We start from the raw sequence: 27,137 nt of genomic DNA on the forward strand, positions 1-27,137 counted from the left end.
AACTAAATTACATTCAATTCAAAAGACAAATATTGCAGCTACATTACCAATTGCCCAAAGTAACCAAAACACGATGCAAGTTTAACCAACATATAACTTAATCCCATTATTGGTTTTGACCCATTTCCATGTACCTGAAGGTTCACTTGAACCATCATTCCAATAACTTGACTTGAAACATAACCACTAAAAGGTTGACTTGATCCATTAAGTTGACACCAAAGTAACCAAAACATGTACATATTTAACGCTAAACCTAAATTTATCTTATGACATTCTAGCCCTTAGACACACATACGCACCAAACAATCGTGTATCTGTTCTTAAGGCCCCCGCATCTATCAACTTATAAAAGTAATATCTAGATATGAGAACTGAAAACCAACATAAACATAGGTGGCCTGCGACTCTGCGAGAGGTCCCTTGGTTTAGAGCGAGTTTTGCATATCCCTACGTATAACGAAGAAGAAAAAAGTAACTTATCACACCATTTTTCCAAATTCACCATCAATATGTGTTTTCAAATACGTTCCAGTAAGGGAAAAAAATAAACTAGGAAAAATTTGAAGCTGCCTAAAAATACTACTGAATATACTATAAAACCATCTTCTAATTATTAAAAAAAAATTAAATAAAGGCAGAGCCCTAAATAAACTTCAGAAAGAATGAACAAACCAAACCAATCTCTAGTCTAATGAATCACCTCACCGTGCATCCTCTGCTGTTAAGGACTTACTGAACCCATATGGCGAAGGAGAATTCATGCTCGATTGTGAGGTTTCAGTGAACCCAGAATGGTCAAACCCGCTCATCCCCTCCATTGCTTTCCACTTTTTGACCACCTGAGGCAATGGTGTATCAAGGTCAATCCCATATATGTCATCAGGGTCCGGTTCAGATGGCTTCCAAAGCTCAGCTAGAGATGAGAGCACGTTGACTGCATGGCTCATGTCGGGTCTCTGGTATGGTTCACGAGCACAGCAATGACCAGCTAGCTCAGCCACAGTGGTCAGACTCGCTTTACCTTCTTCGTCAAGGTCAAGCCACGAGTCTATTGCTTCATTAATAAAGGTCTCCTTGTTTATGTACATTTTCTGAAACCATTGGACAAGATGAACACTGTCCTCAGGTTGGCTTGTTTCCAGGGCTTGTCTGCCTGTGATCAACTCCATCAGGATCACCCCGAAACTGTACACATCAACCTTCGTAGTCACTCGACCCGTCACTGAAAAGTCAAAAGTTCACAAGGCATATGTTATACATAATCCAAGAGGGTGTTTGTGCATATTGAAACTGAGTAGGTGATAATCTATCAAGAGAATTACATAATGATTAGTTCTGTTGCATGGGAAATTTTTAAAAATTAAGGTAAAAATGAGAGGTAGAAAAGTAATTTTAACCTATAATGATTAGTTCTGTTGCACTAATATAAATCTACTTACTTTACTTCAAAAGCAATTTAATTATCTAAAGAGTATATGATATGGGAAATCATTAGTACCATTCTAACATGCAATCCCAAACACCTCCCAGATAACTAATCATTGACTTAAATCAGATAATCAATTAATAACATAAACATCTATACACTCGATAAATCTATGGAAATACAATTACCTGCATATTCAGGTGCAAGATAGCCAAAAGTTCCAGCCAATCTTGTGACAAGTGAAGCTTTACCATCTGGTGCGAGCCGAACAAGGCCAAAGTCTGCAACTTTAGCCCGCATATCATCGTCAAGAAGAATATTAGACGGTTTAAGATCTCTATGAATAAAACTTTGTTGTGCTAAACCATGTAAATACTCAACACCTCTAGCAACATCCAAAGCAATTGTTAATCTTTTAGTCCATTCAAGAGGCTTCAAATTTTCCTTTTCCCAATTAAACAAAAACCTACTAAGTGTACCTTGTGGCATATATTCAAAAACAAGTAGCCTCTCATTTCCATCTAAACAATATCCTAAAAGTGCAACCAAATGTCTATGTCGAACCTTTGTAAGGACTGAAATCTCAGACTGAAAATTATATAATCCTTGTTCTGTAATCGCACCTGATTCCATTCTTTTTACTGCAATTTTAGTTCCATCATGTAATTCTCCTTTGTAAACGGTTCCATACCCGCCTCTACCAAGTATGTTATTCTGGCTGAAATTATTTGTCACGTTTTTAAGAACTTGGATCGATATTACCATGTTACCTGCTTCAATTGTATGAATGTCACTAGGTCCACTACTTGAGTGACTGTTTAGTTCCCTGGATCCATTATTTGTACCTTGATCAGCAACTGTAATCTTTATGCCATCAGCATCAGACTCCGAGTGATGAGGATGTATCACCAGTGCCCTCGGATTATCTGGGCCAGTAGTATGTTTCTTCCTCACTCTGTACAGACAAAAAGCTAGCAACCCGAGTAACAAAATTGCACAAATACCGCCTATAATGTATCCAACCACCCCATTGTGTGAACTACCTCCACCACGAACACCATCGGGTGTTTGACTATCACCTCCAGGTGTACCATCAAATGGTAAAACCGGTGTTACACTCGGACCATCCTTTCCGATATTGGGATTCCCTTTACTTTCTACCTTAACATGTTCCCCAAAGATTGGAACTTTACCATAAAGTTGATTGTTTGAAACATCGATTTCCACAAGATTAGGCAAGTCTTTAAGTTCATCAGGTATAACCCCAGTTAAATAATTATCTGCAAGAATCAACTTTTGCAGAGACCTAATCAAAGAAAAATTCGCCGAAATAGTACCAGTTAGGCTCATTTTCCTAAAATTAACAACTACAAGACTCCCATTAACTGAACACGTTATCCCTAACCACGAATTACACGGATCGTTTCCTTTCCAATTTTTAGCAAAAGCTTGAGGGTAACCTAAAGATTCTGCTACTGCAAGCAACACCTTAACACGAGAATCGCATTCAACACCCGGATCTTGCAAACAAAAACTATCAATTCCAACCATATCTACAACTACATTATCATCAAACTTAGGCATTGGTCCTTGCAGCATATTTTTAGTCAAGTTAACAACTTTTAACGACTTTAAACCTACTAAAGAAGCTGGCACAGGACCTGTCAAACTATTATCTCTTAAACTTAAATTCTGCAACTGATTCAAACCCGAAAAATCAGGCAATGGGCCAGAAAACATGTTTCCATGAAGCCAAACTTCAGTCAATTGTGTCATATTTTGCAAAACACTAATACTACCATTTAACTTACTACCACCCTTTTGCCCATTTAACCATAAACTCTGTATCAAAGAGCCCGAAAACGAATCGGGCAAACCCCCTTCAAGATTATTTGAAGCTAACCTTAATGTAACTAGCCCGGAAACCGTCTCCCCAACCCCGAAAAAATCCGGAATCTTTCCTGTTAAATTAGTACTAGTAGCTGAAAAAGTTTGCAACTTTGTTGCATATTCTAAACTATCAGGAATAACCCATGAATTAAAGTCATTGTAATCTAAATAAACTTTTTGCAATGAAGACAAACCATCAAAGAAATCAGGTGGGATTGATGTAAAATTATTGTTATTCAACAAAACAGTTTCAAGCTGAGTCAACCCGGATAAACTCGGTAATGACCCAGTGAGTTGGTTATGTTGGAATTCAAGAATTTGAAGTTGAGTTAATAAATTTAATGAATTTGGTAATGACCCAGATAGATTTTTGTTACCGACTTGAATAGCTATGACCCGGTTTGTGTTTTGGTCGGAGCATTTGATTTGATCCCAGTTGCATGGATTCGGGTCAGACCAATCCAGTGAACTCAGTGAGTCAAGATTGTCTTTTAAGGCATGCATTACGTCAGCATCATTTGATTCTTGTGAGTGAGCAATGTTAATGAGTGAAGAAGAAGAAAGAGTGATGAAAATGATGATAATAATATTGATATTTGAAAAAACAAAATGTGGGCTTTTCATGTTTTGTGTAGAAAAATATAATTATTAAATTATTTGGATTATTTTGGAGAAAAAAGATGAAGAAATTGGTGAAATTGAGAGTGATTTTTAGGGTTCATATATATGATGATGGAGATGATGACATTGTTATTGTTGTATGAGGAAGCATTTTATGGCGATAATATTGAAAGATATGAAACAGAATGCATCTATATGAAAGATACAAGTGGAAGTAATATTTGTGTCTTTTTAGTTGCATCATTTTCATGTTTCATTTTTTTTTTTAATTTCTTTTCTATAAAAAAGAAAACAAATCTTTAGATATACTTTAAAGAAAATTTCAAACATATTAAAGTGATTACACATGTTTACTAAAAATCTCATAATTAATATGTAAAACTTATGATGTTAATTTAAACACTTTGTATGTAACTTATACATTAATCCTATAAGATTAATAGGGTTAGCTATAATTTCACGAGAATACGAAAGAATTCCCAAAACGGGCCATATTTTACAATGCAAGTTATTGCTTTGAAAAGGGACGAGCTTGGAACACTTTTGGACGAGATTTAAGAACTCCTACTACAACCGACCTTATTTTTCTTTTATCTCTATTGATTAGTTTTACTCTAAATTCATATAACAAATCATCCTAAAACTTAAATTTCACCAAAGCGTCATTAATAATATTGAACAAAATAAATAAAACTGCAACCAGCTTACCAAACAAAGTTTTTAATAATATCAACAAGAACAAAATCAACGTAAACACACTTTAAGTTTCTTTCATTTTTTTTCTTTTATCAAAACCAATTATCCTTGCTAATTTCTTATATTACATCAAGAAAAGTAAATGGGCGTGGAGGAAATGTTCAAATTGTGCATTATTATGAACAAAAATGCACATGCGGTACCCATAGGTTGCCTTGCTCTCATGCAATTTCTGTTTGCTGAAATAGAAAAGATATATAATCCCCTCACACTTGTTAACGAAATCTATTCCATTTTAACATTTAGAAGTCAATATGCTTATGATTTTACTCCTCTCCCCCATGTCGAGTATTGAAATGATCCAGGTTGGAAGCTTCAAGGTGATGACTCAAAAATGCATATTGGTTGCGGGCGAAAGCGTCGAAGTCGAATAAGAAATAAGATGGATCAACGTTACCCAGAGGAACTGCGTAAATACAGAATTTGTAAGTGTAACGATCATAATATGAGAAATTGTCCAAACTCGCAACCTAGATTTGCTGATAGTTAGATTGCTTAATTACTTATGTATGTTTTGCTATCTAGTACATTATTAATGTTAATGGTATTGCTTAGTGATGTATGTTTTGCTATGTAGTATAATGGTACATTGGTACATAAACCTCTTTAAAAAAAGAGAGAAAGGAAGAGTTCAATATATATGAAAAGCAACTACAATTGAAGCATGGCCATTGCATTGTAAAGATTACGTTTTCATTTTATTATATAATATGTAATGTAAATGTGTTTTGTCAAATAGTTAGAAGGTAAGAAATAAAAGGGAAAAAAAATAGGAGAGAGAACGTGTCAGTATTTTTTATTTAATTGAAAAGCATTGACTTGGAAACATTTATGTAAATAAGCATATATATATATATATATATATAACCATCTTTTAGAAAATAAGCACATTTTAGGAATTCTCTCCGAGATCACATTAGAAATTTAAAAAGTTTTGGGTTGAATTGGCATGAATATTTGGTGAAAGCTACTCAATGAGTTTGATTGGGTTTTTTGTTGGACGTTTAATGTGGTTGTGATAGGTCTTGTGTTTTGATAATAAACCTGAAAGTGTTTGTAAACACCAAAAGAGGTCACCATAATGGTTTCGTAAATTCGTGAAAGAATCACGTAACATGACCTTAAACCAACGTTGTCTATCGCCTACAAACTATAACCTTCTGGATTAAAACTTAAAGACTCTAATACCACTTGTAAGACTCCTGGAAACGGATCGTTAATAACTCACCGGTTATCTTGAGGTGCGAAACCTTTTACTATAATTAAGCGATTCATAGCATCAAAGAATAACACTCACTATACATGTATTTTTGTCTTTTGTAGTTGCATTACTTATTTTGAGTAATTTTTTATTTATTTCAATCTACCATTTAATTTAATAAGAACTACGTACCATGGGTGCTTACAAATTATCTATAATTTACCTTCTCTTATATTGGTTATTATATCAATCAATGAGGACCAAAAATGGGTTGGTTATTTTAAAATGGTACACAAACCGGGTAGCTCTTGGTTAATAGGACCAAAATAAAACCACGATGTATGATGGTGTTTAAGAAACAATTATTCAAGCGAGATGGGTAATTTCGTATGGATAGGAGAAACCCTCATGACCCAGTTTATTACATTTAGAAATGCATACGATCGAAAACCATCTAGAACAATAGGTCGGGGCGGTTCTAAGGAACTTTGGGTTTAGGACGAACCGAAAGAAAAAGGCGTTAGGCTAGGAACAACGAATTTGACCCATCAACCTAAAACCAATATAGTGTGTGTACGTAACGTCTTAATCATCCAATCAGAATGCTTGTAAGTAAATATTAAATGTATCGATACTGTATATAACATAATATACATATATATTTTCAATACATATAATATATTTCAATATCATGGCCCTTAAAATATCCGACTTTATGCGATCGTCCATTTCACCTTATATCTAAGCCCCATGACGAACATGACATGAGTAAGATTAATATAACAAGTACGTATCACAGTTGATATCATAACTGTAGACATAGTTGTGGTCATTATATGAAAATTTTATCATTTTTTTATATAATTTTTGTTTTGAACATAATAAGATTTATATAATGGATGATGATCTATACACTATACATCACCATTTTTTATCCGTACATCACAAAACATGCATTACATGATTGTATTGTACAATAGTTTAAAACATATTCTATTTTGTATGGTTAAAAATTGGTGGTGCACATATCATCACTTTGTTCACCTTATGTCTAAACCCCATGACGAACATGACATGAGTAAGATTAATATAACAAAGAGTTGATATCATGACTATAGACATAGTTGTGGTCATAATATGAAAAAGTAAATGCTTAATGAGAATTATCATTTTTTTTATATAATTTTTGTTTTGAACATAATGAGTGTTATATGATGGATGGTGATCTATACATTATACACCATCATTTTTTATCCGTAAATTATCAGACATGCATTACTTGGTTATATTGTACAAAAGCTTAAAGCATATTTTGTAGTGTACGATTAAAAATTTGTGGTGCATAGATCATCACCTTTATATACAATGCTGAGGTAAATTGAACACATTTATTGAGGGCCAAATTTATCATATGTATCATCTGGAGGGGCTAGATTATAAATTTCAAGTTATATACAGATTAGTCCTCAAAATTTACGCTATGTTATATATTTTATCTGGAATTATTGGAGGTATGAGAAATTGAAAAGAGAACCCTTTTTTTTTAAGTTCCATCTATATTAACATAATAAAATTATAAATATGTACAAGCCTCAACCTCAGCCTTAATCTCAATTTACTTTAGAAGAGACTTATAATTATGTGAAAGTTTTTTTTTTTTAAGAACGGTATTCTAATCTACTCCAAGTCATAAATTACAAGCATGCTTGGGATGAAACACATGACTCTCGAAACATCCCTATTAATTCACCCCAACAAATGTGGGAAGTGGAACTCGAACCCAGGTGGTTACCCCCAAGGTCAAAGACCTTACCAATGGGCCACCAACCCCATTGGCAATATAAATAGTTTTGGTGAAAGGGAAACACAAACATAGAATAGAAATATAAATAGTTTCGCAATTCCTACACACTGTATTTTGTATTTGTAATGTTTTGGTGTCTAGCGTTTTGCTAGATGCCACTTTGTCTATTTATAGTACTTTGCCGTTAAAAATAAATAAATAAAGTATTACGTCATGTGGACTTAATATTTGTTTAAATAAATAAATAAATAATTAAATAAAGTGTAGAATCCGGAAAATAATATTTGTTTCCCTCTTATACCATCCTAGCAAATATGGGTGTGAATGAAAGTTTATCCAAAAAGCATTCTGTTGATATTCATGAAATAAAATATATTCTAGATGTCAGCACTTATCGTATCATTATTACTTTATTAGCGATTAGTATAGATGATTAAATTACATATTAGAGAATGACATAATACATTGTCACAAGGAGGTAATGTACTCCTTTCAAGAAATATTTGAAATTTCAGTTTTTAAAGAGTTGTTGGACGTGTTGTAATCAAAGTGTTTCTGGTGATTCAATTAGTCTGTTTTAGGGAGTTTCTAACGAGGAATAATTTCATAAAAAGGTTACATATTATTATTTTGCCATTATATATCAAACTTATAAAACATCTCCCAAAAGTAGTACGTAGTTGGTTACTCATCGAAAACGAGGTTTATATGAACAAGTTATGACCAAAACATTACAGTACTGTTGACTCTTCTATTGTCATTTTTACGAATTTTTTCTCACGCATCATCTAATGAACCATTTCGCGATGGAATATGGTATTATAACCTCACCATTAACTCGTTTCTAATTCATTTATTTACCAAATCAGTTTCATTCTTTAATGTTCAACAAAATACTTAATGCAAAATATAAATAACTACAATTACATTCAATTATAGTCAATCGGGGTGTAATAAATATCACTACTTAGATTGGTCGCTTGTTGTAAAGACTTTTGGTCTTTTGGGAGGTCCATCGTGCTTTAAACCGTATGAGTTGAATTAGTCAAATATGTACACTATTGTAATTGTTGAAAAGATGGTATTTTATATGAATAATAATCCCAAATGTGATCCATCTGTAAATGTGTTAGTTTCATTAGTATAAATAAAGCTTTAAAGTTTAAAGACAATAATTGAACACACACAAAATGGAGATAAAAAACTATGCCTCAAAGCTTGTAAAACCTTCAAAACCAACTCCATCCACTCTTCGTCGCTATAACATCTCTGTCTTTGATGAACAAGTAGCTAACATCAACACAAATCTCATCCTCTACTACACTGCATCATCACAAAATGATAATAAACATTTCGACATCTTTAGTCATAATTTAGAGATTTCGTTATCAAAAACCTTAACCGATTTTTACCCATTTTCTGGTAGATACATTCGGAATGCTTCCTTAGTCAATTGTAGTGATCAAGGTGCTCTATATGTCCAAGCCAAAGCAAATTTCAGACTCTCGGAATTTTTAGGGCTAGCATGGGACTTGAAACTCGATATGCTACAAGATTTGCACCCGTGTGATTTCGGTGAGGCTGGTGAAATAGATGATCCTATGGTTTCTGTTAAGGTTACAAAGTTCGAATGTGGTGGTGTTGTTATTGGTATGTCTTTTTCACATAAGATTTCTGATATGTCTACAATGTGTATATTTATTAATAATTGGTCCGCTAGAACAAAAAGCCTACAAATAGGAGTCAATAATGAAGTAGAATTAGAAAAAAGAAAATATTATCCTGATTTTAGTTTGGCCCAACTTTTTCCAAAAAGAGGTCTAATTGATAATAGCCCAAGAGTTCCAAGGTCAAGAATTGGAATGAAAAATCAAGTACAAAAATTTATATTCACAAGAAATGCTATATCTAAAATAAGAGAAAAAATAAACATGATTGATGACAATAATAGGCCATCAAAAGTACAAATTATTGTAGCATTGTTATGGAAGGCCTTGGTAGGCATAGATAAAGCAAATGGACAATCAAAGATCGCATATGCATACCAAGTAGTTAACATGAGGAATAAAGTAGTCCCTAAATTAGCCGATAACTCATTTGGCAACTTTGTTACTTTTGCAATTGTGCATATTAATCCCAATGAAAGAGACAATGTCGTTGATCTTCAAGGTTTCGTTAAGCTCTTGCACGAGTCAATCAAAGATATAGATAATATTTGTGCCGGATTAATGACACACGGTGACACAAAATATGAGCTTTTGTCTAAGCGCTTAATGGAGAATAGCCAAGATTCTAGCAATAAGGAGATATACTACTTTACTTCTTGGTGCAGATTCTCATTCTATGGAGCTGATTTTGGTTTGGGTAAGCCGATTTGGAGAAGCCCAGGAAAGTTTCCGGGCCAAAATTTAGTGACCATGATGGACTATGATCAAGAGGGTGGTGAGGGGATAGAAGCATGGGTTCATTTAGATGAAAATCGCATGTCCCAATTAGAACAAGATCCCGATATTATGGCCTATGCAATTTAATTAGGCTCATTTGTGGTATGATCATTATACGATTTTTCTTTTGTGGCTCCGACTGTTTTTGTGTCGGTATGTAATAAAGATGTCTTTATAACCAGATATTTATCGAATTAATTTTGATTAATCTTGTGAAAATCAACCATGTTTTATATTTATAAAACAAGAATGTACTATATATATCTTTACTATTACACACATGTAATATATATTGTTGTGTATAATACAGTTTCCGATTAATCAAACACACAAAAAAACGTTGTTTCAATAAAATTAAAAATTAATAGTATTAATTTAATCTAGATAAAAACAATTAGGCTTATGGTCCAATAAAGAAATATATTCACTACCACAAAAATAAATAAAAGAGACCGATTTTAAGAGAATTTTAAAAATGGGTTTTGCAACCGGTTTTTACCAAAGGGTTTTTCATTAAAAAGTATAGGACACTAAATATGTAATGTAACAAACTTTGAACAAATGTCTATAGTAGGAAATAACTAAAGTTGTGTGTATTGTATGTAAACAACTCGAAAATAATGTTTATTGTATGTAAGAAAATGTATTCAACCAATTAAAATCAGACAAGTGACACCTCTATATGGTTATCACGTATGTTTTTTTACATACAATAAACATTTTTTAAAGTTATTTACATACAATACACAAAACTTTAGTTATTTCCTATTATAGACATTCGTTCAAAGTTTGTTACATTCCAGGATACTTATCCCCACTAAATAATATCAAACCAATAGAGATTCCATTTTTACAAAGAACCAGTTCCCTTGCAAGGGTATGGAAACCGTTTCTTAATTACCTAATTGGTTTCTTTATTGCTAGCATGGTACCCGCGCGTTGCGGCGGATACCATGGTACAAGCTTCTCATGTCGTTATAACAAAAGGAAGAGAACGATAATCACTTAAGTCCCAAGGCATAAAAGTAAGAATATCAAGCAAAAAATGACCTTTGAGAAACTTGCAATGATATGAAATTTGAATAAATGGTCATTTAGCAAACAGGTATTTGAAAAAATGATGCAACCACCACCACTATAAGTTCATATTTCAATATGCAATCTGTGTAATGATACAATCATGATCTCATAAATTGCTCTAACTTTATCTTCTTTCTCATTTCTTAAAACAAAGAAAGTCAAGGACATGGGCTAAACTTGTAAAAAAGTCCCACCATTTCTTAAATATTATTAATTAAAATCTCAAAACTTGGTCTAGAGAAAAAATAAGCAATCACAAATGAACATCACGATTGAATCATTTGCATTGTTGGGCATTCAGAATTTCGTAGAAATCTATTAAAACAAAAATGACAAAGTATTTACAGAAAAATGTTAAGTAAAAGAGTGTCACTCCTATGCCTTTGTCAGAAGGCGTTTATAATTGCAAACCGCAATGTTCTGTTTCACACTTCACCAACGTTCTACATTTGTATGCAACAACAATATAAAATCAAGAGTTTCATGGTTATAAATTAGAAAATTAAAATATTTAGTATAATCAACTTTAATTACCTATCCCATGATGCATATTTAGTGGTTCCAACAGTAAGCACGATCTTAAAATGTACCAAAGATGCGGATTAATGTTAGTAAACCTCAAGAATCCAAAACTCGAAACATTCAGGCGATTAATGATAATTATGATGATGAACGAACCTTAATAACCGCAAGAATAAAAAACTTTCTCCGTATTCCATCCCTTAACATCGATCACTTGTCAAATGATTTACAAAATTTACTCCCCGTTGACCAAAATGAATTGAAAAGGCACCTTTTTGATATCCACCAGTGTTGAAGAGTCGTTCTTCATGGATTATTTCCTCCATGGATATATCCATCCATATGTATAGGAGCTTCTTTCCATACTTCCCAGTTTAAAGCAGCGTAAAAACAGTGATGCTGCTGGAAGAAAAATAAAACACACAACAATTGTGAGCGACAATCGACAAAAAAAGAATTATATGAAGATCGAAATAGAAAAAGCCTGTCAATATTGTCTTGATGCTTTTTTTTTGTGGGTGACATTACTTATGATTCGAACGCCACCACTGTTTATAGTTTCTTGATTAATAATTATTGACGGGTTGGGAAGGTTGGCAGCTTACACCCACATAAAAAGCATTAAAACAATCAAAATTCCAAACTCTTTGAGTCACTTAATCAAACACGTTGCGTGCATGATGAAACATTCTTTTTCTAAGCAATGTACGTAGAAGGCAACCAAACTAATTCCAAAGAATTTATAATAAAATTACAATTCTATAAAAGAAAATAAATAAATCAACCTACTATATATATATACAAAAATATATATACAGACCATTTTTTTCTTTTTTTATGATGGTCTCTTCTGTTTACTCGTCTCTGTGATTATCATACAAATACAGATAAAACAATAATTAATTGATAATATAGTGGACATATTAGGAGATTTGATTATAATAGATACATTACCGTAAGCCTGATTTGCAGCGCCATCACCACTCCATATCCGAGATTCCGATCTGCAGCGCGATCACCACCCCATCTTCGGTGCCATCACCACGCCCATATCCGATCTTTTTTCCTATAAATCTTATTCAGATCTTTTGTTGATCTTTATGTTATGTCATGATACAAATATAATTGATCGTAATCAAGAGAAAGATTGATGAAGGCACGACGCAGGATCAGAATATGCTCATTTGTGTGTGAATTCTAATGACAATGAGAAGGATCGGAATCACCCGGACGATCGTGTATATGCTGATTTGTGTATGAATTCTTTTTAGGGTGGGCTGTATTATTTCATCGGTGTGTTGTGATGAGGGGCAATTTCGACATTTCCGCATGTGTAATTTCAACAGGGGTGCTATTTTTTAATAAGGAGTATAGATGTTAGACACCAATTTTATTAAGAAGCCAATTTTATAAAAATAAGGGCAATTGATTAATTTCATACTCAATACTCACAGGACCAATTGATCGTATCAACATTCCGTTATCATGTGAGCACATGGGTCCACAAATGACAACTTCAAGTTATAGGTTTAAGTCTTGCCAAATGCAATATCTTGTGATCCATGTGTGTGAATCGGACATGAGTTATATGAGGTGTGCACTCTAGTTACCAAAATAGTACATGAGACCAGTGGGTTCTCACACATTTACTTCTTATTACTCCCAAAAAAAAAAATTAAAAAAAGCAAAAAAAACAATAAATAGAAAAACCAAAGAAACCATAAGTTGAAAAATCAACTAACTTAAACTCCATATTGAATAGTTTGGTCATATGATAATCCGTTCGTTAAAAATATAAATAGAAGAATTACAAGGGTCAAATTATATTCCGTATAATATAAGTTGCAACTGTCCAAAGCCCTCGATCACTAAATATATACTTTCTTTTGTAGTTTTAGCATATCTTAGATGCATAATGTTACATATTAAAAGAATACATAAACCTTTTTATAAAATAAACATAGCTTCTAATATATCTAGTTAAATATTACTAACAACTTTAAAACCATCACTAAACATTTCCATACAGGTCTTGGGTATGACACTAAAGTCACAAGTTTGTGACTTTTTCTCTGAATCATATATAAATATATAATGACTCATGGTCAATTTCTCATAATCAGAGTATGTACAGAGCTTCACCGGTTTATGATAAGATATCATTTGACATGGAATATCGACTGACCGTTCAATTTAAAAAAACTATTATATTCTCTTAATATGAAAATGTGTGCATAGATGTTATACCTTTTTATTCGTTTTCCATATACAATATTCATCTATACATATAACTTTAACAAATAGGAATATTTTGAAAATAAGTAGAATTTTTCTTTTTTGAACTTTAAAATATCATCTTTATATATAAAAATAAGTAGATAATAACTAAATATCCACAAAATACCTTGTTTGACCATGTCAAAACATTCAAAGACCAACTTCCATATGTCCACCTAATGAAATTGATTGATTTTGTAATCCACAAGGACCACAACAAATGCATAAAATATAAATAAAAGGCTTTGATGTTATATTTGTTATTATGTGTCTAAGAATTATATATTAGCTAAGCTAGTAAATATCAAGCATCTTAAATATGTAATGTTATTACATTTTAGTAATAGCATCGGTACAAAAACGCGTAAATATATATATTACCATCAAATATTTTTCTATTACTAAAGTCAAAACTTACACTACTTTTAGAAAAGAAAAAGAATATTAAAAAATTCTCTTAATTATTAATAAGCCGTTGTACAAAAAAGAACAAAGAATTCAAGGGGCAACAAACACTTTATGAAGAACAAAATTTTCTTGTTCATATTCATATCTACTTACAATTTCTTGTATCTATAATCCATCTATCTTCAGAAAGTTAACATCTTTATCACTATATCCCCTTAATTTGCAGAATCATTTATCATGTTAAAACACACACACAGTGATGGTTTTTCTGGAGGTGAAGTCAACCAATCCAAGGAACAAGACTTGGTTTCTGATGAAGATAAAGTCAACCCAGCTGGAAAAATTGCATCTTTTGAAAAGGGTAGTGATTCAAATTCCTTAATTTTAAGTAATTTTGATGATGGTAAAAATCTTGAAAAGGGAAAGTTAGTTACTTTTGATGATGGTAAAAATGTTGAAAAAGATGGTAAAAATTTAGATGAAAAAAGATTTGTTGTGGAAAGAGATTTTATGCAATTATCAGGAGGATCATCAAAAAGAGAGATTGAAAATGATGATGAAATGAATAGTAGTGAAAAAAGGCCTAAGTTAGATAATGAAACACAAACACTAGATTTATCTTTATCTTTGCCTGATGTTTCACTGTCTTTATCGGCTTCGAATGGGGCTCGGTTTCGAGATAATGATGATGGAAATTCTCATTCAGTTAGTTTAAAGCCTAGTAGGAGTTTAGGTAGATCAAATAGTAATAACACACAAACTACTTTTTCCAATGATTTTTCTGGTGGTTCTATGTCGTATTCATATTCCCATCAGTTTTCACATAACCCTAGTTGCTCGATGACCCGGAATTCAACGGAGAATCATGAGATTTGGAATGCAGGGGAGGGAACTAATGGGTCGGTTCATAGCCGGTTTAGGCCTGTTGGTGATAGTAGTGTTGCATTGGTGCAAAGTGGTCGTGTGAATTCGGATAATAGTTTGTCGTTTTTTCCATCTGAGTTGGTGGCAAGGACAGGGATGGATGGTCAGTCAGGTGGTTCGGTTCAAAGACCACGGTTGTCAACTAGACCTGATAAAATTCTTCAAGAAGTTGCCTCGGAGTCTATTACTATCATGGCTCAGAGAATTGAAGAAGTTACCGACGAAACAATTGTATCCACCAAGGAGTACTTGAAGAAACTCATAACAGTTCCTGCTCTGAAAGATGAATTGGTGAGACTGCAGCTTAGGCTAGAAAGACGATTGGATCTTACTAGTGAAAATCTTTCAAAAGCTAATAAAAACCAACTTGAGATATTAGTTTCTATAAGAACAAGTCTAGATAGTTTCTTATCTGTCCAAAACCGCCTTCCAACGAAGGAATTAGTCGAGATTTTCTTATATGAGAGGTGTAAGAATGTGACCTGCAAGAGAGTATTACCTGTTGAAGACTGTGAATGCAAGATTTGTTCAACAACAAAAGGATTTTGCAGTGGGTGTATGTGCCCAGTGTGTCAAAACTTTGATTGTGCATACAATACTTGCAGTTGGGTCGGGTGTGACGTGTGTTCTCATTGGTGTCACGCGGTTTGTGGGCTCCAGAAGAATTTAATAAAACCTGGCAAGAGCTTGAAGGGACCGGCGGGGACGACTGAGATTCAGTTTCATTGTATGAGTTGTGGGCATGCTTCTGAGATGTTTGGTTTTATTAAGGATGTTTTTAAGTCTTGTGCAGATCAATGGAGCTTAGAGACACTAAGGAAAGAGCTTGATTGCGTTTGGAAAATATTTAGGGGGAGTTCGGATTTTAAAGGAAAGGAGCTTCACTTAAAGGTTGGTGAGATGATATCTAAACTTGATAACAAAGTGATGTCTCCTTCAGATGTATGCCTTTTCATCCTTCAGTTTTTCAACTGTAAGTCTTTTTGTCTTTTCTATATCTCTAGTTATTTCATGGGCATTGCTTCTGTTCATATCTTTTGTAGCTGGTATTATGACACAGGTTAAAAAGATTTTAGGCAAACAATGGCAACAAATTTATGCCAATTTACCCTGAATGAAACTTATTGCAAAGTCTGAGCCTGTTTATTGACGATTTATAATTTCACCGACAACAGTTTCAACTCATTTACTTATGAACTGTTTGATGTGGATTGAGTTTTATTTAATATGGGTCATTTCAAAAAATTTTATAAAAGGGTCAAATGGGTTGAAGATGTCAAATGGGTAAAAAGTTGCCCTAAGTTAATTTTTAAGCTTCATCATAGTATCATACAACATCCTAAATAGCTTCTATTTAAAAATTTGGATTTGGACTGTTATATATTGCTTTTGTAATTGTAGTGACATATTATTTATGTTTAACAAAGATGAACATAAAGTATGTATGGATCAACCCGGATTGGCCCAATAGTCAACATTATGGTTATATGTATTAGCTAACATTGTATATGTATTAGTATATTGCTTGCATATCTTAATCTTCCTATAAAGTATTTTCTTTGCATCTCATAACATTTGCATGCATGATTAGAAGGCTTAAATTATATGTTTCCTTCTTCATAAATCAGGCATATACAAACTGAGTTTTTTTTTATGATGTATAGACACAGATGGCATATCTGAATTCCCCACGTCCGTTTTACAGTCAACTGTTGTTCCACTATCAAGAGCTAATCCCACACCAACATCTTTTTACAACTCTGGAACATTACCTCTTCAAAACGATATAAAACCTCCAATGATCAATGATAATAGCTTGAAGATCGAGGATGAGTGGTCAGTAAAGTCATCCAAAGTAGCTGGGTTTGACAGTGTGGATAGTCTTGTGAGGATAAAAGAGGCTGAAGCAAGTATGTACCAAAACAAAGCCGATGAAGCAAGAAAAGAAGCGGATGGATATAAACAGATGATCAGGATAAATCTTGAGAAATTAGATGAAGAGTATGCAACAAAGATCGCCAAGTTATGTCTGAGTGAGTCAGAGGAACGCAAGAAACAGAAAGTCGAGGAATTTAAGGTTTTGGAAAATGCTCATATCGAGTATCACAAGATGAAGATGAGAATGCAATCAGAGATTGCTGGTTTGCTACAGAGAATGGAGAATACTAAGAAACAGTGGGTTTAATTAGTACTTTATCGTATGTTCGTTCAGATATGAAGATTGAGTAGTGGTTTCTTTTTTCTATTCTAGTTTCTTGCATTCCCAGTTCAGTTTTTCTTACTTTTAACTTGTGAAAGCTTTTATAAACATTATTCATAGATTGAGCAAGGTTTGTATTGTTTTTTGACATATACCATTCATCCACATATTCCCGCATACAAGCACGAACACACAGAGACCCACACACATTGTTAGTTTTCACACACTCTGGCCAGAACTCATATACCCGGGGATATAGGTAAGACTATCTACATCCCACCTCCCCATTAGGCGTGACAGGGATCGAATCTGTTGACAATTGTCATTGACATTGAACAGGGTTTCTTTTGTGGCCTACTAAGATAAACAATGAACCAACTTTGGTCAGATAAACCTCTGATATATATAAAGGAACCATGTCCAAAATTCAAACTAAAGCAAACACATTATTCAAGTTGGATCTGTTAAACATTTCTTGAAAGAAAACTATTTTATACTTATAGAAAGGACAGAAGTAAGACCAACAAATATTCCGAAAAGCAGTATCAGTATTCCTATAAAGTTGACCATGAGCGCTTCTTGACCATGTTGCAAGTTTTGAAAGATGAATTTCTCTGATAATCCTGTTTCAGCAGTCACTATTGCCATGAAAAATATGACTACACCAAAGAAAACATGCCATGGAGCGAATTTTGCCCGTGCTGCTGGCTGAGCACCAGGGAACAAAAATGTGACGAATCCCAATAGAAACTAGATTTGTGAAGTTGTATTAGTACATATGATATTATAAAAACATTGGCAGATGAAAGCGTTGAAAGAGATTTACCTGAAGGCCGAATAAGCAAATGGTAGACAAGCCAATCCAGGAATGTAAGGTGCACATATGTGGGTAGGAGAGTTCATTGTGAAACTTGAAGACTGCATAAACTCCCAATATTCCAGTAGCAAGTGCAATCGAATGCAGTATTAAGTGAATCAGTTTAAGCGCTTTCCTTTTGACAGGGATAGCCTTGTATGTGATAATTGCTGATTCATATTTTTGATATAATTAGCTCATAAGGTACTAAAAATTTGATAGAACTCAAACATGACGAGGTTGAGGGTCGTGTCCCTTTTAAAAAGGAAAGAAATGGTCTATCTTGGAATAAACATGATAACTGTTGGTCTAGTAGTCAACCATTTTACCAAAACTCCGTTGGTCTGCAGTATTGGGTAGATCTGCGACCCAAGAGTTTCTGGGTTAAGTCTCACTTGAGAGTAGAGACAAACATGTCGCATTCTTTGCGTTTCAAAAAATTAAAATAATAAATAAGGGAAAATAGTCAATCATTTTGGTCAAAATTTAAGATGAAATTACTCATGCCTTTGTGCTCTACAACTATGTTTGAATCACTTTAACAAGTTTAGATATGGCAGTAGTTTTATGTTCTACTGTAATTCTTACCTTCCCCTGCAAAAATAATGAATCCAAGTATGGTAAGAAGTGGATGCAACTGCAAATCAAAACAACAAAAAACCGAAATAAACCAGTGCAACAGAAAACTAATCAAAGCCGGCGCCTCAAACACAACTCATTTAAACTCTGAGAAATCTATAGCGAACATCAATTAAATCATTTTCCAGTTGTAAACAAAAACATATGATGTAATCATTAGACACATTTCCTTCTCCTAGATACAGACTATTACTAGTACCTAGTTTGATGGTAAAGATGAATTTAATGTTAAAACTTACATTGAAAATCTTGATCGCCAAAGTTGATTTGAAAGCAAAGCCTTCCCTTAACTTGACAAGCCAATACAGCACAAGTGTAGCAATGGATACGACTAGCAAATGCGCGAATATGGTCACTGGCAATGCCGACATCTGATACCTCAAACGATCATTTGCCATTACAGAAATTCAAACTGAGAGATTTGTGAATTGTAATTGGCCAGGGAAAACAAGTCTTAAGAACACATGTATATACAAGATGTTGGTTGAATCATATTTATTGGTAGTAAATACTACATACTAAATATAACTATATAACTATATTTAGATAAGTATATTACATAAATTTATATATATCATTACTTTTCTTGCTCAATATTATAGTGGCATGTCAATTCTTTTCCAATCCATCAACAAGGAGGCCTAGTGCTAGGCATCCAGTTTTTGTTTACATTTTCCCCTCACGAGAGTTCTTAGGTTCAAAACCTCCATAGACGGAAATGGTCAAAAATGGTCATGGGATACCCGAGTCAAAAAAACTCACCATCCCCTAGATAACCTAGACAGCGAAAACGGAAAACCTAATCCATCTACCCCTTTACTTGCCACTTCTTTTTCATGTTAGGATGTACTGGGTATAAAATTTGGGAAGTAACTACAAACTTGAAAGAAATGTCAGGTTATATCTAAGTCCATGAGGTTACTACCATAATTGTAAGTATGCTTCTTTGAAGTTGATCTTTTAATATGAATGGTTGGTTTTAATGTATTTATTTGTAAAAGCATAATGTAGAGACTAGAGATTGAGCAATGTTTCTTATGATTCAAAGATTGAACCTCGGCTCATGCATCTATATCAAATAAATCAATCCTATTACATTTGTTTCAACAAATCGAAAACCTGAAAGTAGTAACAACATTTCTATTTCCTTCTTAGAGGAAGGGCAACAGTAAGGCCAACAAATATCCCGTAAAGTAGTATTAAAATTCCTATAAAGTTGACAACGAGTGCTTCTTGACCGAGCTTCAACTTTAGAAATATGAACTTTTCTGTTAATCCAGTCTCTGCAGTCACAATCGCCATGAGAAATATAACTACACCAAAGAAAATATGCCATGGAGCGATTTTTGCCCGTGTTGTGGACTCAGCACCCGGGAACAAAAATGTGGCAAATCCCAATAGCCACTGGTATTTGTAAAGTTGTGTTAGTACATCCAAACACATAAGTAGATACCTATAGGTTTTTGGCATTGTAAGTATAGGAAGATTTACCTGAAGCCCAAATAAGGATATGGTAGATAAGCCGATCCAGGAATGTAAAGTGTACATATGTGGAATATTGAGTTCATTATGGAACTTGAAGACTGTATAAACGCCAAATATTCCAGAGCCGAGAGCTATCAAATGTAATATTAGGTGCATGACTTTGAGTGCTTGTCTTCGTGCAGGGATTGCTTTGTATATGATCATAGCTGATTCAAGATAACAGTATGTTTTAGCTTGTATGCAGTCATGAGAATTTTTGGCTAGAATGTAATTTAGATGACTTTATGTTATTGGAAGTGATTGGTACACAATGCAACTTAATCATATACATGACTAGTTTATGCATACAGAGTTGTATACTACTTGGGTAACGCCAAATATTGTTATGTATATATCACCTCCCTTATGGCTTATGTTATGAGTAAAAGCTAATCTGCTTAACAAATGATTTTTGGTTGGGCAACGCAAACACACGTGTAACGTAAGATCATTAGAAGACGACGAAACAAAGTGTACCTTTGAGAAGAACTCTGTAAATCGCATATCAAATGACAAAACTTTTGTTCTATGCTCATTGACATACCTTTAGTAACTTCTAAAACATGTTGCGCAATGAGATTAAACTCATTGTTTTAGGTTACTAAAAAAGAGTAAACGATCATCAAGGCTAACATGGGAGAACCTCTGGGTTACTATAAGTAAGTTGTAAGTTGTAACTATAATTCATTCATACCTTCCCCTGAAAAAATAATGAATCCAAGTACCATGAGAAGTGGATGCAACTACAAATTAAAAAGAACAAAAAATTAGTCAAAAGAGAACAAAAACACACTATTCAACATTCATAATCATAAACACATAAATTAGTTTGGACTCCAAAAAGTAACATCAAACTCGTCTTATAAAACTTACATTAAAAATTTTCATCTTCACCGGTGATGTCAAAGCAAAGCCTTCCCGAAAGTTTATAAGCCAATACAGAACAAGGCTAATTATTGATATTACTAACAAATGTGTGAACATGGTGACCATCATCGTCGCCATTTGATAACCAGAAAGACCACTCGATATCACACAACCGATATATGTTTTTAATCGTAATTAGCCTTAGAAATTAAGACTTAAAACACACACACATGACACATGTATAGACTTAGGAATTGCAAAATGGTTTCTTGCTTTCATCTATCAGAAATAGACATTACGAAAGAAAACAAGACACCAACGAAAGGTAGGTTTTGGGAAAACCTGTGAAAACAGCTAAAGTTAAAGATTTGGTGTATACAATGAAAGACAGATTGTTGGAAGTTTTGTTTTATAGGGATTGTGTTTTTATGTAGTAAAGTCACGATCTTTTGAAACAAGATGAAATGTTAGTGTTTGTTAAATTTAGGAATTACAAGCTTTTTATCTTACATGCATTGGTTGATAGAAGAAGACGTGTGATCAATGGTTGTATTGTGACATGATATTCAAAGTTGATAACAAACCATTGAAAAACAAATCGTAAATGATGGATCAGCCTTGACATGGACAACAGATTCAAAAGTTATAAATAAAAACTTTTAACATAGAATTACTCTTGCTCTAAAAATATTGTCATCACAAAATTACTCACTTTTGTAAGGTATCTTATGAAAAGATTTACATTTCAAAAGATTTTTAATGATATAGATCCAGCCATGTCTTATAAAGTTTGTATTTATAAATAGGTTCATCCATAGAAGAAATATATCTAGGAAAAACTCCCCAGCATAAACTACTCCCCAAATCCCCGATATATTATTCTGAACAAATCAAACACATATGATCCATCCAAAATGTGTCAACAAGTGAAGACGGACACATTGTTCTTCTCCTGACCACGACCTTTGATCTCACAATGTTTGTGCTGTTCTGTTTAGCTACGTAAACCTGTCGTTTTAAGTGGTGTCTTCTGTCAGATTAGATATGTGAAGATGTATGTATTCAGCCCTCTTTTATTAGAAATTGAAAAATATACGGATTGTTATCAGAAAAATGAAAAATTCTTCATCCTTTAAAACTTGTCCAAAAAGTCAATATGTATGAAAAGAACCAGATCTAGTTTCACTACATAAGGCCAACGTCATTCAGACTTCCGGTCAGAGGGAACATTTGTCAAAAGAGCTAGACCATATTTTCAATGTTATCCTTTGAAATAATAATTCATAATATAATCATCACTAATGTTTTTAATCCAAATCACATATTCTATGTTCAATCTAAAAACTACAGAAACAAGTAATCTTGTGATTCAAATAAGATAAATCTTTCGAAATAATAAAGGTATCGTCATTTCAAATTTGTCATTGATCAATAACAATGTCACCATTGATTAGTTACTTGAACTAAAGCTGGGCATTCTAACCAGCCATAAACGAACACAAAAATAAGATCGTGCAACTCCCAGGTTCTACATCAACTATGTAAGGGTTGAAACTCAGCCAGACCACAATCAACAGCGTAACACAGAAACAAAACCATCTCCATAAAATGCAAAAATATAAAAGCGAATTACGCCAATCACTTTTGTCACTAATAAATGGGTTGAAAATAGTGAATTTAACCAGATGCCTACTAAATCAACTAGCGATATAAAAGAAATTCTAACACCCTGATTAATATACCAAATGTTTCTGCCAAAATTTCTTCCACGTCCAATAGAAACCCCAAGGTGATTCACTCACAATCCATCAAAACTGGCTTAAAGGGGTTTTTAGTATCTACAAACCTACATTTCTACATATAACCGTATCTAACCTATCATGCTTCTTGGGGAAAGCAACCAATGTGATAGGCTGGAATTTCATTCGTGCTCTGATCCTTGGTTGACGAATCCTGTGACAAATGTTTACTGACAGAAAAGTTTCGGTATGGACGTTGAACCGGAGGTAAAATCAAAGCTGATTCTTTATCCATTGATAGTAGTTTCCCACATTTACTGCACCAAATATATAATTACCAAAACATCTTAAACAATATTATTTTGATATATATTAGCTTTTTTTTACTACTGAAATAAGTTTGTATACCTGCAGACTTTTGTGAATAGAGTTTGATAGCTGCAGATCCAATGCTGCACAAATAATCAGGGAAACAGTTGAACAACTTGTACTACTCCCACAAAATAAAAATTTCCTAACATATTGAAAAAAGAAAGAAAAAAAAATGATACCAGTAGATTATATAGTGCTGTCTTGGCATCGACACCAATAAAATGTTGTGGAGCCATGGCAGCATGCTCCTGCAAGTAAACAAAAAAAAAAATTTATTTTTTGATTAGGTGAAGTGTTGATAAATCAACTTTGTTGTGTTCGAATGCTCCAAATTCTTTTACCGTAATGTTCCTGAATACGTTAAAAGCTGAAACCCCTCTTGCATGAACATAGCTGCCACCCTACGAAGAAGATTTGAAAGATCATTAGTAATTGTTATACAGGTTAAATTAACTACAGTAGTAGTTGTAGTTCTTGTGCTAATTACCTCATCTAGAGAAAAGAAAGCTACACCATCAGGATTAAGTGAACCAGTTGGATGCACGGATATAACTGCTCTAAATAAAGAAGGAAACAACAACTCGATCACAGAAATCTGATCACCCACAACTGTACCCCCTAATTCTGATCTCATATCTCGGGAGCTGTGAAAACTTTGGTCTTTTAGTGATTCATCCAAAGTCTCGCCAGGGAGCAATGACGCTCGTTTTAACCAATCCAAACGTTGATAAGTAGAGGTTTTGACTTCCGGAACTTCTTTCTCCAATTCCGTCAAAACATCTAATATAGTTCTTAACTCACTGAACTCTTCTTGCTGATTCACGATCGAGGCTTGAGTCCCACGATGTTTTTTTGACATTGGTTGATCTACAGAATCCTCATCAAGATGAGGAAAAAATCTTTTCTTCTGATCAGTAAATGCCTTCAGAGCCAACCTACAGATCGTTAGGACCATTGTTACTTTTGAAATTTGGAAACGCTGATACACCCGAAAGGGCCAAAATGTTAAGAAAAGTACAAGGGTATTGTGTTTGTACTCTTGATAAAAACATTTATTAAATACACGTATTAGGGTTATGATAATGGATGGTATCAGATGCATTCCGAAGTTTTCTATGTTAATTAAAGCTAAAGAAAAAATGTAGGTTAATGAACCAAAATTATCCTTAACAACCCTATTCTAGGCATAATCTATAACTCTATAAGACATTACCTCTTTTACTAGATGAGATGGGACCCTAGGATATCATTATAAAGTTTCCTATAGTATAGAATGGGATATGTTGCTAATGCCATAAGTTTTATGCCTCATAAATCACAATGGCCAAGAATGGTAGCTGAGATTTCCAGTACTAGTAGGACCTTATATCGATAAGTTGTTTTGCTCATCTAGTTCACTCATTCAGTCATTTTATCTATCTATCAGAAATAAGTTTCAAATTTGACAGACAAAAAATGCGTTAAATTATTATCAGAAAATATCTGCATGTACACAAATTAATGGAATCAACAATCTGTTATGCCTAAAAAAACTACTCTTTTACACCTTCAAAATGAGGGATTAGTTTCCTGGAATGTAAGAAACTTTGAACGAATGTTTATAGTAGGAAATAACTAAAGTCGTGTGTATTGTATGTAAACAACTCGAAATAATGTTTATTGTATGTAAGAATTTCGTTTCAACCAATTAAAATCTGACAAGTGACACTTGTATATGGTTGCCACGTATGTTTTCTTACATACAATATACATTTTTTCGAATTGCTTACATACAATACACACAACTTTAGTTTTTTCCTACTAAAGATAGTTACATTCCAGGAAACTAATCCCTCGAAATGAATATAAGCTAATTCTACTGACAAAACAAGGTCTAAGGCATAAGCATAAAAGGATAAGAGTAACAATTGTATCATGTTTCTATTCACCAGTCACCAAAACACGATTACTACTTCATCTGGAAAACCAAAGAGAAAAAAAATGGTTTAAGGATGATTGAAGAAGTTAAGGTGTACCTGGTCCTGTCAACAGCAGATGCTCCAGCCTGACCAGCAAGTTGTCGTTTCCAAGCATATGCAACAACAGCACCATCCGGACAAACTAACGGCATGTGAAGTCCCCAAGAATTACTTCTTGACTTAAGTGATTCATTAAGGACTCCAGAATCTTCCAATTGCCTTCCTGACAATTAAAAGCAACGAGATTAAAAATGTCACACACACATCTTAATCAGTTCATACATTATAACCAAAAATCCTTCAAGTTATCACAAAACGCCGACCCGACTACAGTTCTAGAAAAAGCCCCATGTAGCATGTTAGCTTAAGGGTAACTTATTACTCATAATACCAATACTAGTTCCTACAAACTAAGACACAAAACTAGCAAATGAAGCTAGCTCAACTGGCAGATGCATCCCTGGTTTTTCTCATAGGTCTTGGGTTCGACTCTTAGGAGTGACAAGCCTGTGGGTTTTTTCCCAGAATCACCTGTAACGACTTATGGTCTACATCTCGTAGTCTAGAGTACGAGCATGGCTTCACCATTATACGGTGAGGTATACCCTGATGTCGAATACCGACTAACTGTTCAAAAAAAAGACACAAAACTAGTCTAACTTTGGAACCGTAAAACCGTAAGATGAGCATAACCATATTCACAAGAGCCAGCGGGCCGCAGAGCGATTCCGTGGCATAATCTCGACATTATCCGTCCATATATTATCCTCAAAATGGGGCATGTAAACTAAATCATTATTTGCGGTATCAACATTTTAGCAAACTAATCACGTATTATTAAATTCTCTCAATTTCAGATCCAACATTCCAAAAACTAAACCCTAGAATTCAAATATATATATATATATATATATATATAAAATAGTTACCAATGGTCCGAAGATCCTGTAAATACTGACGCATAGAAGCGCCTTCTTGAACGATCATATGCATCGGCTTACTAAGACTAGCCGGATTAGCATCTTCACCGGCGATAAACAAGGCTTCGAGAAGCCGATCGGCGCCGAGTCTGATATCGGCTATGAGACGAGCGGCTTGAGCTAAACGATCCATGGCTAAAGCTACTTGTTTAGGGGGAGCTGAAGACTGAGATTCCGGCGGCGGCGGAGATGATGATGAGTTGATGATATGATTTGTTGTGGCGGATTGTGGTGGTTGTTGTGTGTGTTGTTGGTGGTGCATTTTGTGTGTGTAATGTTTGTGTGGTGTTGCTTTTGCTTAATTTCAGCTGCCACGTAATTAATCTTATTATATTATTTATTATTATATAAATAACAATTACTATGTCGATGGTGTTTTATTAACAACAATTAAAGAATTACTGTAGGTTATTAGCAGCTTTTTTATACACTATCATTACATTTACATTTACAACGAGTACTACTTTTGAGGTTTTCTTTTTCTTTTTTTTTTTTTTTTAAAGGCATTCTATTTTACTCCTAAATTACACGTATGCCTAAAATCAAAACTTTCGAAAAACCCTATTAATCCACCTAACAAATGCGAGAAGTGGGACTCGAACCGGTGGATCCTCCCAAGGTCAAAGACCTTACCAATGGGCCACCA

The 27,137-nt window shown here is 33.8% G+C and overlaps 6 protein-coding genes and 1 long non-coding RNA gene across 7 annotated transcripts; 2 read left to right on the forward strand and 5 right to left on the reverse strand.

The window, feature by feature from the left end:
* Positions 1 to 704: 704 nt before the first annotated feature.
* Positions 705 to 3,943, reverse strand: LOC122598224 (receptor protein kinase TMK1). The gene is made up of 2 exons (XM_043770827.1): positions 1,618 to 3,943; positions 705 to 1,225 (listed from the first exon to the last, which is right to left on the reverse strand). Exons 1-2 carry the CDS (start codon positions 3,941 to 3,943, stop codon positions 705 to 707), a joined length of 2,847 nt encoding a protein of 948 aa, XP_043626762.1.
* Positions 3,944 to 8,891: 4,948 nt separating this feature from the next.
* LOC122598408 (pelargonidin 3-O-(6-caffeoylglucoside) 5-O-(6-O-malonylglucoside) 4'''-malonyltransferase-like) lies at positions 8,892 to 10,353 on the forward strand. The gene has a single exon (XM_043771006.1). It carries the CDS (start codon positions 8,892 to 8,894, stop codon positions 10,230 to 10,232), a length of 1,341 nt encoding a protein of 446 aa, XP_043626941.1. The 3' UTR covers positions 10,233 to 10,353.
* A 1,107-nt stretch (positions 10,354 to 11,460) lies between these two features.
* Positions 11,461 to 12,984, reverse strand: LOC122598608. Its single transcript, XR_006323664.1, has 3 exons — positions 12,702 to 12,984; positions 12,568 to 12,611; positions 11,461 to 12,149 (listed from the first exon to the last, which is right to left on the reverse strand). It is a non-coding gene; the product is annotated as an uncharacterized LOC122598608 (long non-coding RNA).
* A 1,533-nt stretch (positions 12,985 to 14,517) lies between these two features.
* Positions 14,518 to 17,708, forward strand: LOC122596348 (protein OBERON 3-like). The gene is made up of 2 exons (XM_043768911.1): positions 14,518 to 16,329; positions 17,021 to 17,708. Exons 1-2 carry the CDS (start codon positions 14,670 to 14,672, stop codon positions 17,539 to 17,541), a joined length of 2,181 nt encoding a protein of 726 aa, XP_043624846.1. The 5' UTR covers positions 14,518 to 14,669; the 3' UTR covers positions 17,542 to 17,708.
* Positions 17,709 to 18,042: 334 nt separating this feature from the next.
* LOC122597310 (probable ascorbate-specific transmembrane electron transporter 1) lies at positions 18,043 to 19,449 on the reverse strand. Its single transcript, XM_043769919.1, has 4 exons — positions 19,291 to 19,449; positions 19,001 to 19,049; positions 18,383 to 18,582; positions 18,043 to 18,306 (listed from the first exon to the last, which is right to left on the reverse strand). Exons 1-4 carry the CDS (start codon positions 19,447 to 19,449, stop codon positions 18,043 to 18,045), a joined length of 672 nt encoding a protein of 223 aa, XP_043625854.1.
* Positions 19,450 to 20,122: 673 nt separating this feature from the next.
* LOC122598562 (probable ascorbate-specific transmembrane electron transporter 1) lies at positions 20,123 to 21,895 on the reverse strand. Its single transcript, XM_043771155.1, has 4 exons — positions 21,449 to 21,895; positions 21,270 to 21,318; positions 20,543 to 20,742; positions 20,123 to 20,455 (listed from the first exon to the last, which is right to left on the reverse strand). Exons 1-4 carry the CDS (start codon positions 21,578 to 21,580, stop codon positions 20,192 to 20,194), a joined length of 645 nt encoding a protein of 214 aa, XP_043627090.1. The 5' UTR covers positions 21,581 to 21,895; the 3' UTR covers positions 20,123 to 20,191.
* A 1,126-nt stretch (positions 21,896 to 23,021) lies between these two features.
* On the reverse strand, positions 23,022 to 26,770 carry LOC122595989 (mediator of RNA polymerase II transcription subunit 27). Its single transcript, XM_043768482.1, has 7 exons — positions 26,441 to 26,770; positions 25,569 to 25,734; positions 24,041 to 24,488; positions 23,895 to 23,954; positions 23,733 to 23,801; positions 23,590 to 23,633; positions 23,022 to 23,498 (listed from the first exon to the last, which is right to left on the reverse strand). Exons 1-7 carry the CDS (start codon positions 26,751 to 26,753, stop codon positions 23,321 to 23,323), a joined length of 1,278 nt encoding a protein of 425 aa, XP_043624417.1. The 5' UTR covers positions 26,754 to 26,770; the 3' UTR covers positions 23,022 to 23,320.
* Between the last annotated feature and the right edge of the window lie 367 nt (positions 26,771 to 27,137).

The sequence above is a fragment of the Erigeron canadensis genome, chromosome 4 (genome assembly GCF_010389155.1).
Source record: "Erigeron canadensis isolate Cc75 chromosome 4, C_canadensis_v1, whole genome shotgun sequence".
Taxonomy (NCBI): domain Eukaryota; kingdom Viridiplantae; phylum Streptophyta; class Magnoliopsida; order Asterales; family Asteraceae; genus Erigeron; species Erigeron canadensis.

Excerpts from the sequence above, each read along its gene's own strand:
- LOC122598224 (XM_043770827.1), bottom strand. The coding sequence starts at position 3,943 with ATGAAAAGCCCACATTTTGTTTTTTCAAATATCAATATTATTATCATC. Across the intron at positions 1,226-1,617 it reads TCTTGCACCTGAATATGCAG|TGACGGGTCGAGTGACTACG; the intron begins GTAATTGTATTT and ends TTGACTTTTCAG.
- LOC122598408 (XM_043771006.1), top strand. The coding sequence starts at position 8,892 with ATGGAGATAAAAAACTATGCCTCAAAGCTTGTAAAACCTTCAAAACCA.
- LOC122596348 (XM_043768911.1), top strand. The coding sequence starts at position 14,670 with ATGTTAAAACACACACACAGTGATGGTTTTTCTGGAGGTGAAGTCAAC. Across the intron at positions 16,330-17,020 it reads CATCCTTCAGTTTTTCAACT|ACACAGATGGCATATCTGAA; the intron begins GTAAGTCTTTTT and ends TATGATGTATAG.
- LOC122597310 (XM_043769919.1), bottom strand. The coding sequence starts at position 19,449 with ATGGCAAATGATCGTTTGAGGTATCAGATGTCGGCATTGCCAGTGACC. Across the intron at positions 19,050-19,290 it reads TGGCGATCAAGATTTTCAAT|TTGCATCCACTTCTTACCAT; the intron begins GTAAGTTTTAAC and ends TTTGATTTGCAG. Across the intron at positions 18,307-18,382 it reads TTTGCTTATTCGGCCTTCAG|TTTCTATTGGGATTCGTCAC; the intron begins GTAAATCTCTTT and ends TCACAAATCTAG.
- LOC122598562 (XM_043771155.1), bottom strand. The coding sequence starts at position 21,580 with ATGGCGACGATGATGGTCACCATGTTCACACATTTGTTAGTAATATCA. Across the intron at positions 21,319-21,448 it reads TGAAGATGAAAATTTTTAAT|TTGCATCCACTTCTCATGGT; the intron begins GTAAGTTTTATA and ends TTTAATTTGTAG. Across the intron at positions 20,743-21,269 it reads CATTATTTTTTCAGGGGAAG|CTATGATCATATACAAAGCA; the intron begins GTATGAATGAAT and ends ATCTTGAATCAG.
- LOC122595989 (XM_043768482.1), bottom strand. The coding sequence starts at position 26,753 with ATGCACCACCAACAACACACACAACAACCACCACAATCCGCCACAACA. Across the intron at positions 23,955-24,040 it reads CTTTCTTTTCTCTAGATGAG|GGTGGCAGCTATGTTCATGC; the intron begins GTAATTAGCACA and ends TCTTCTTCGTAG. Across the intron at positions 23,634-23,732 it reads CAGCACTATATAATCTACTG|CATTGGATCTGCAGCTATCA; the intron begins GTATCATTTTTT and ends TTATTTGTGCAG.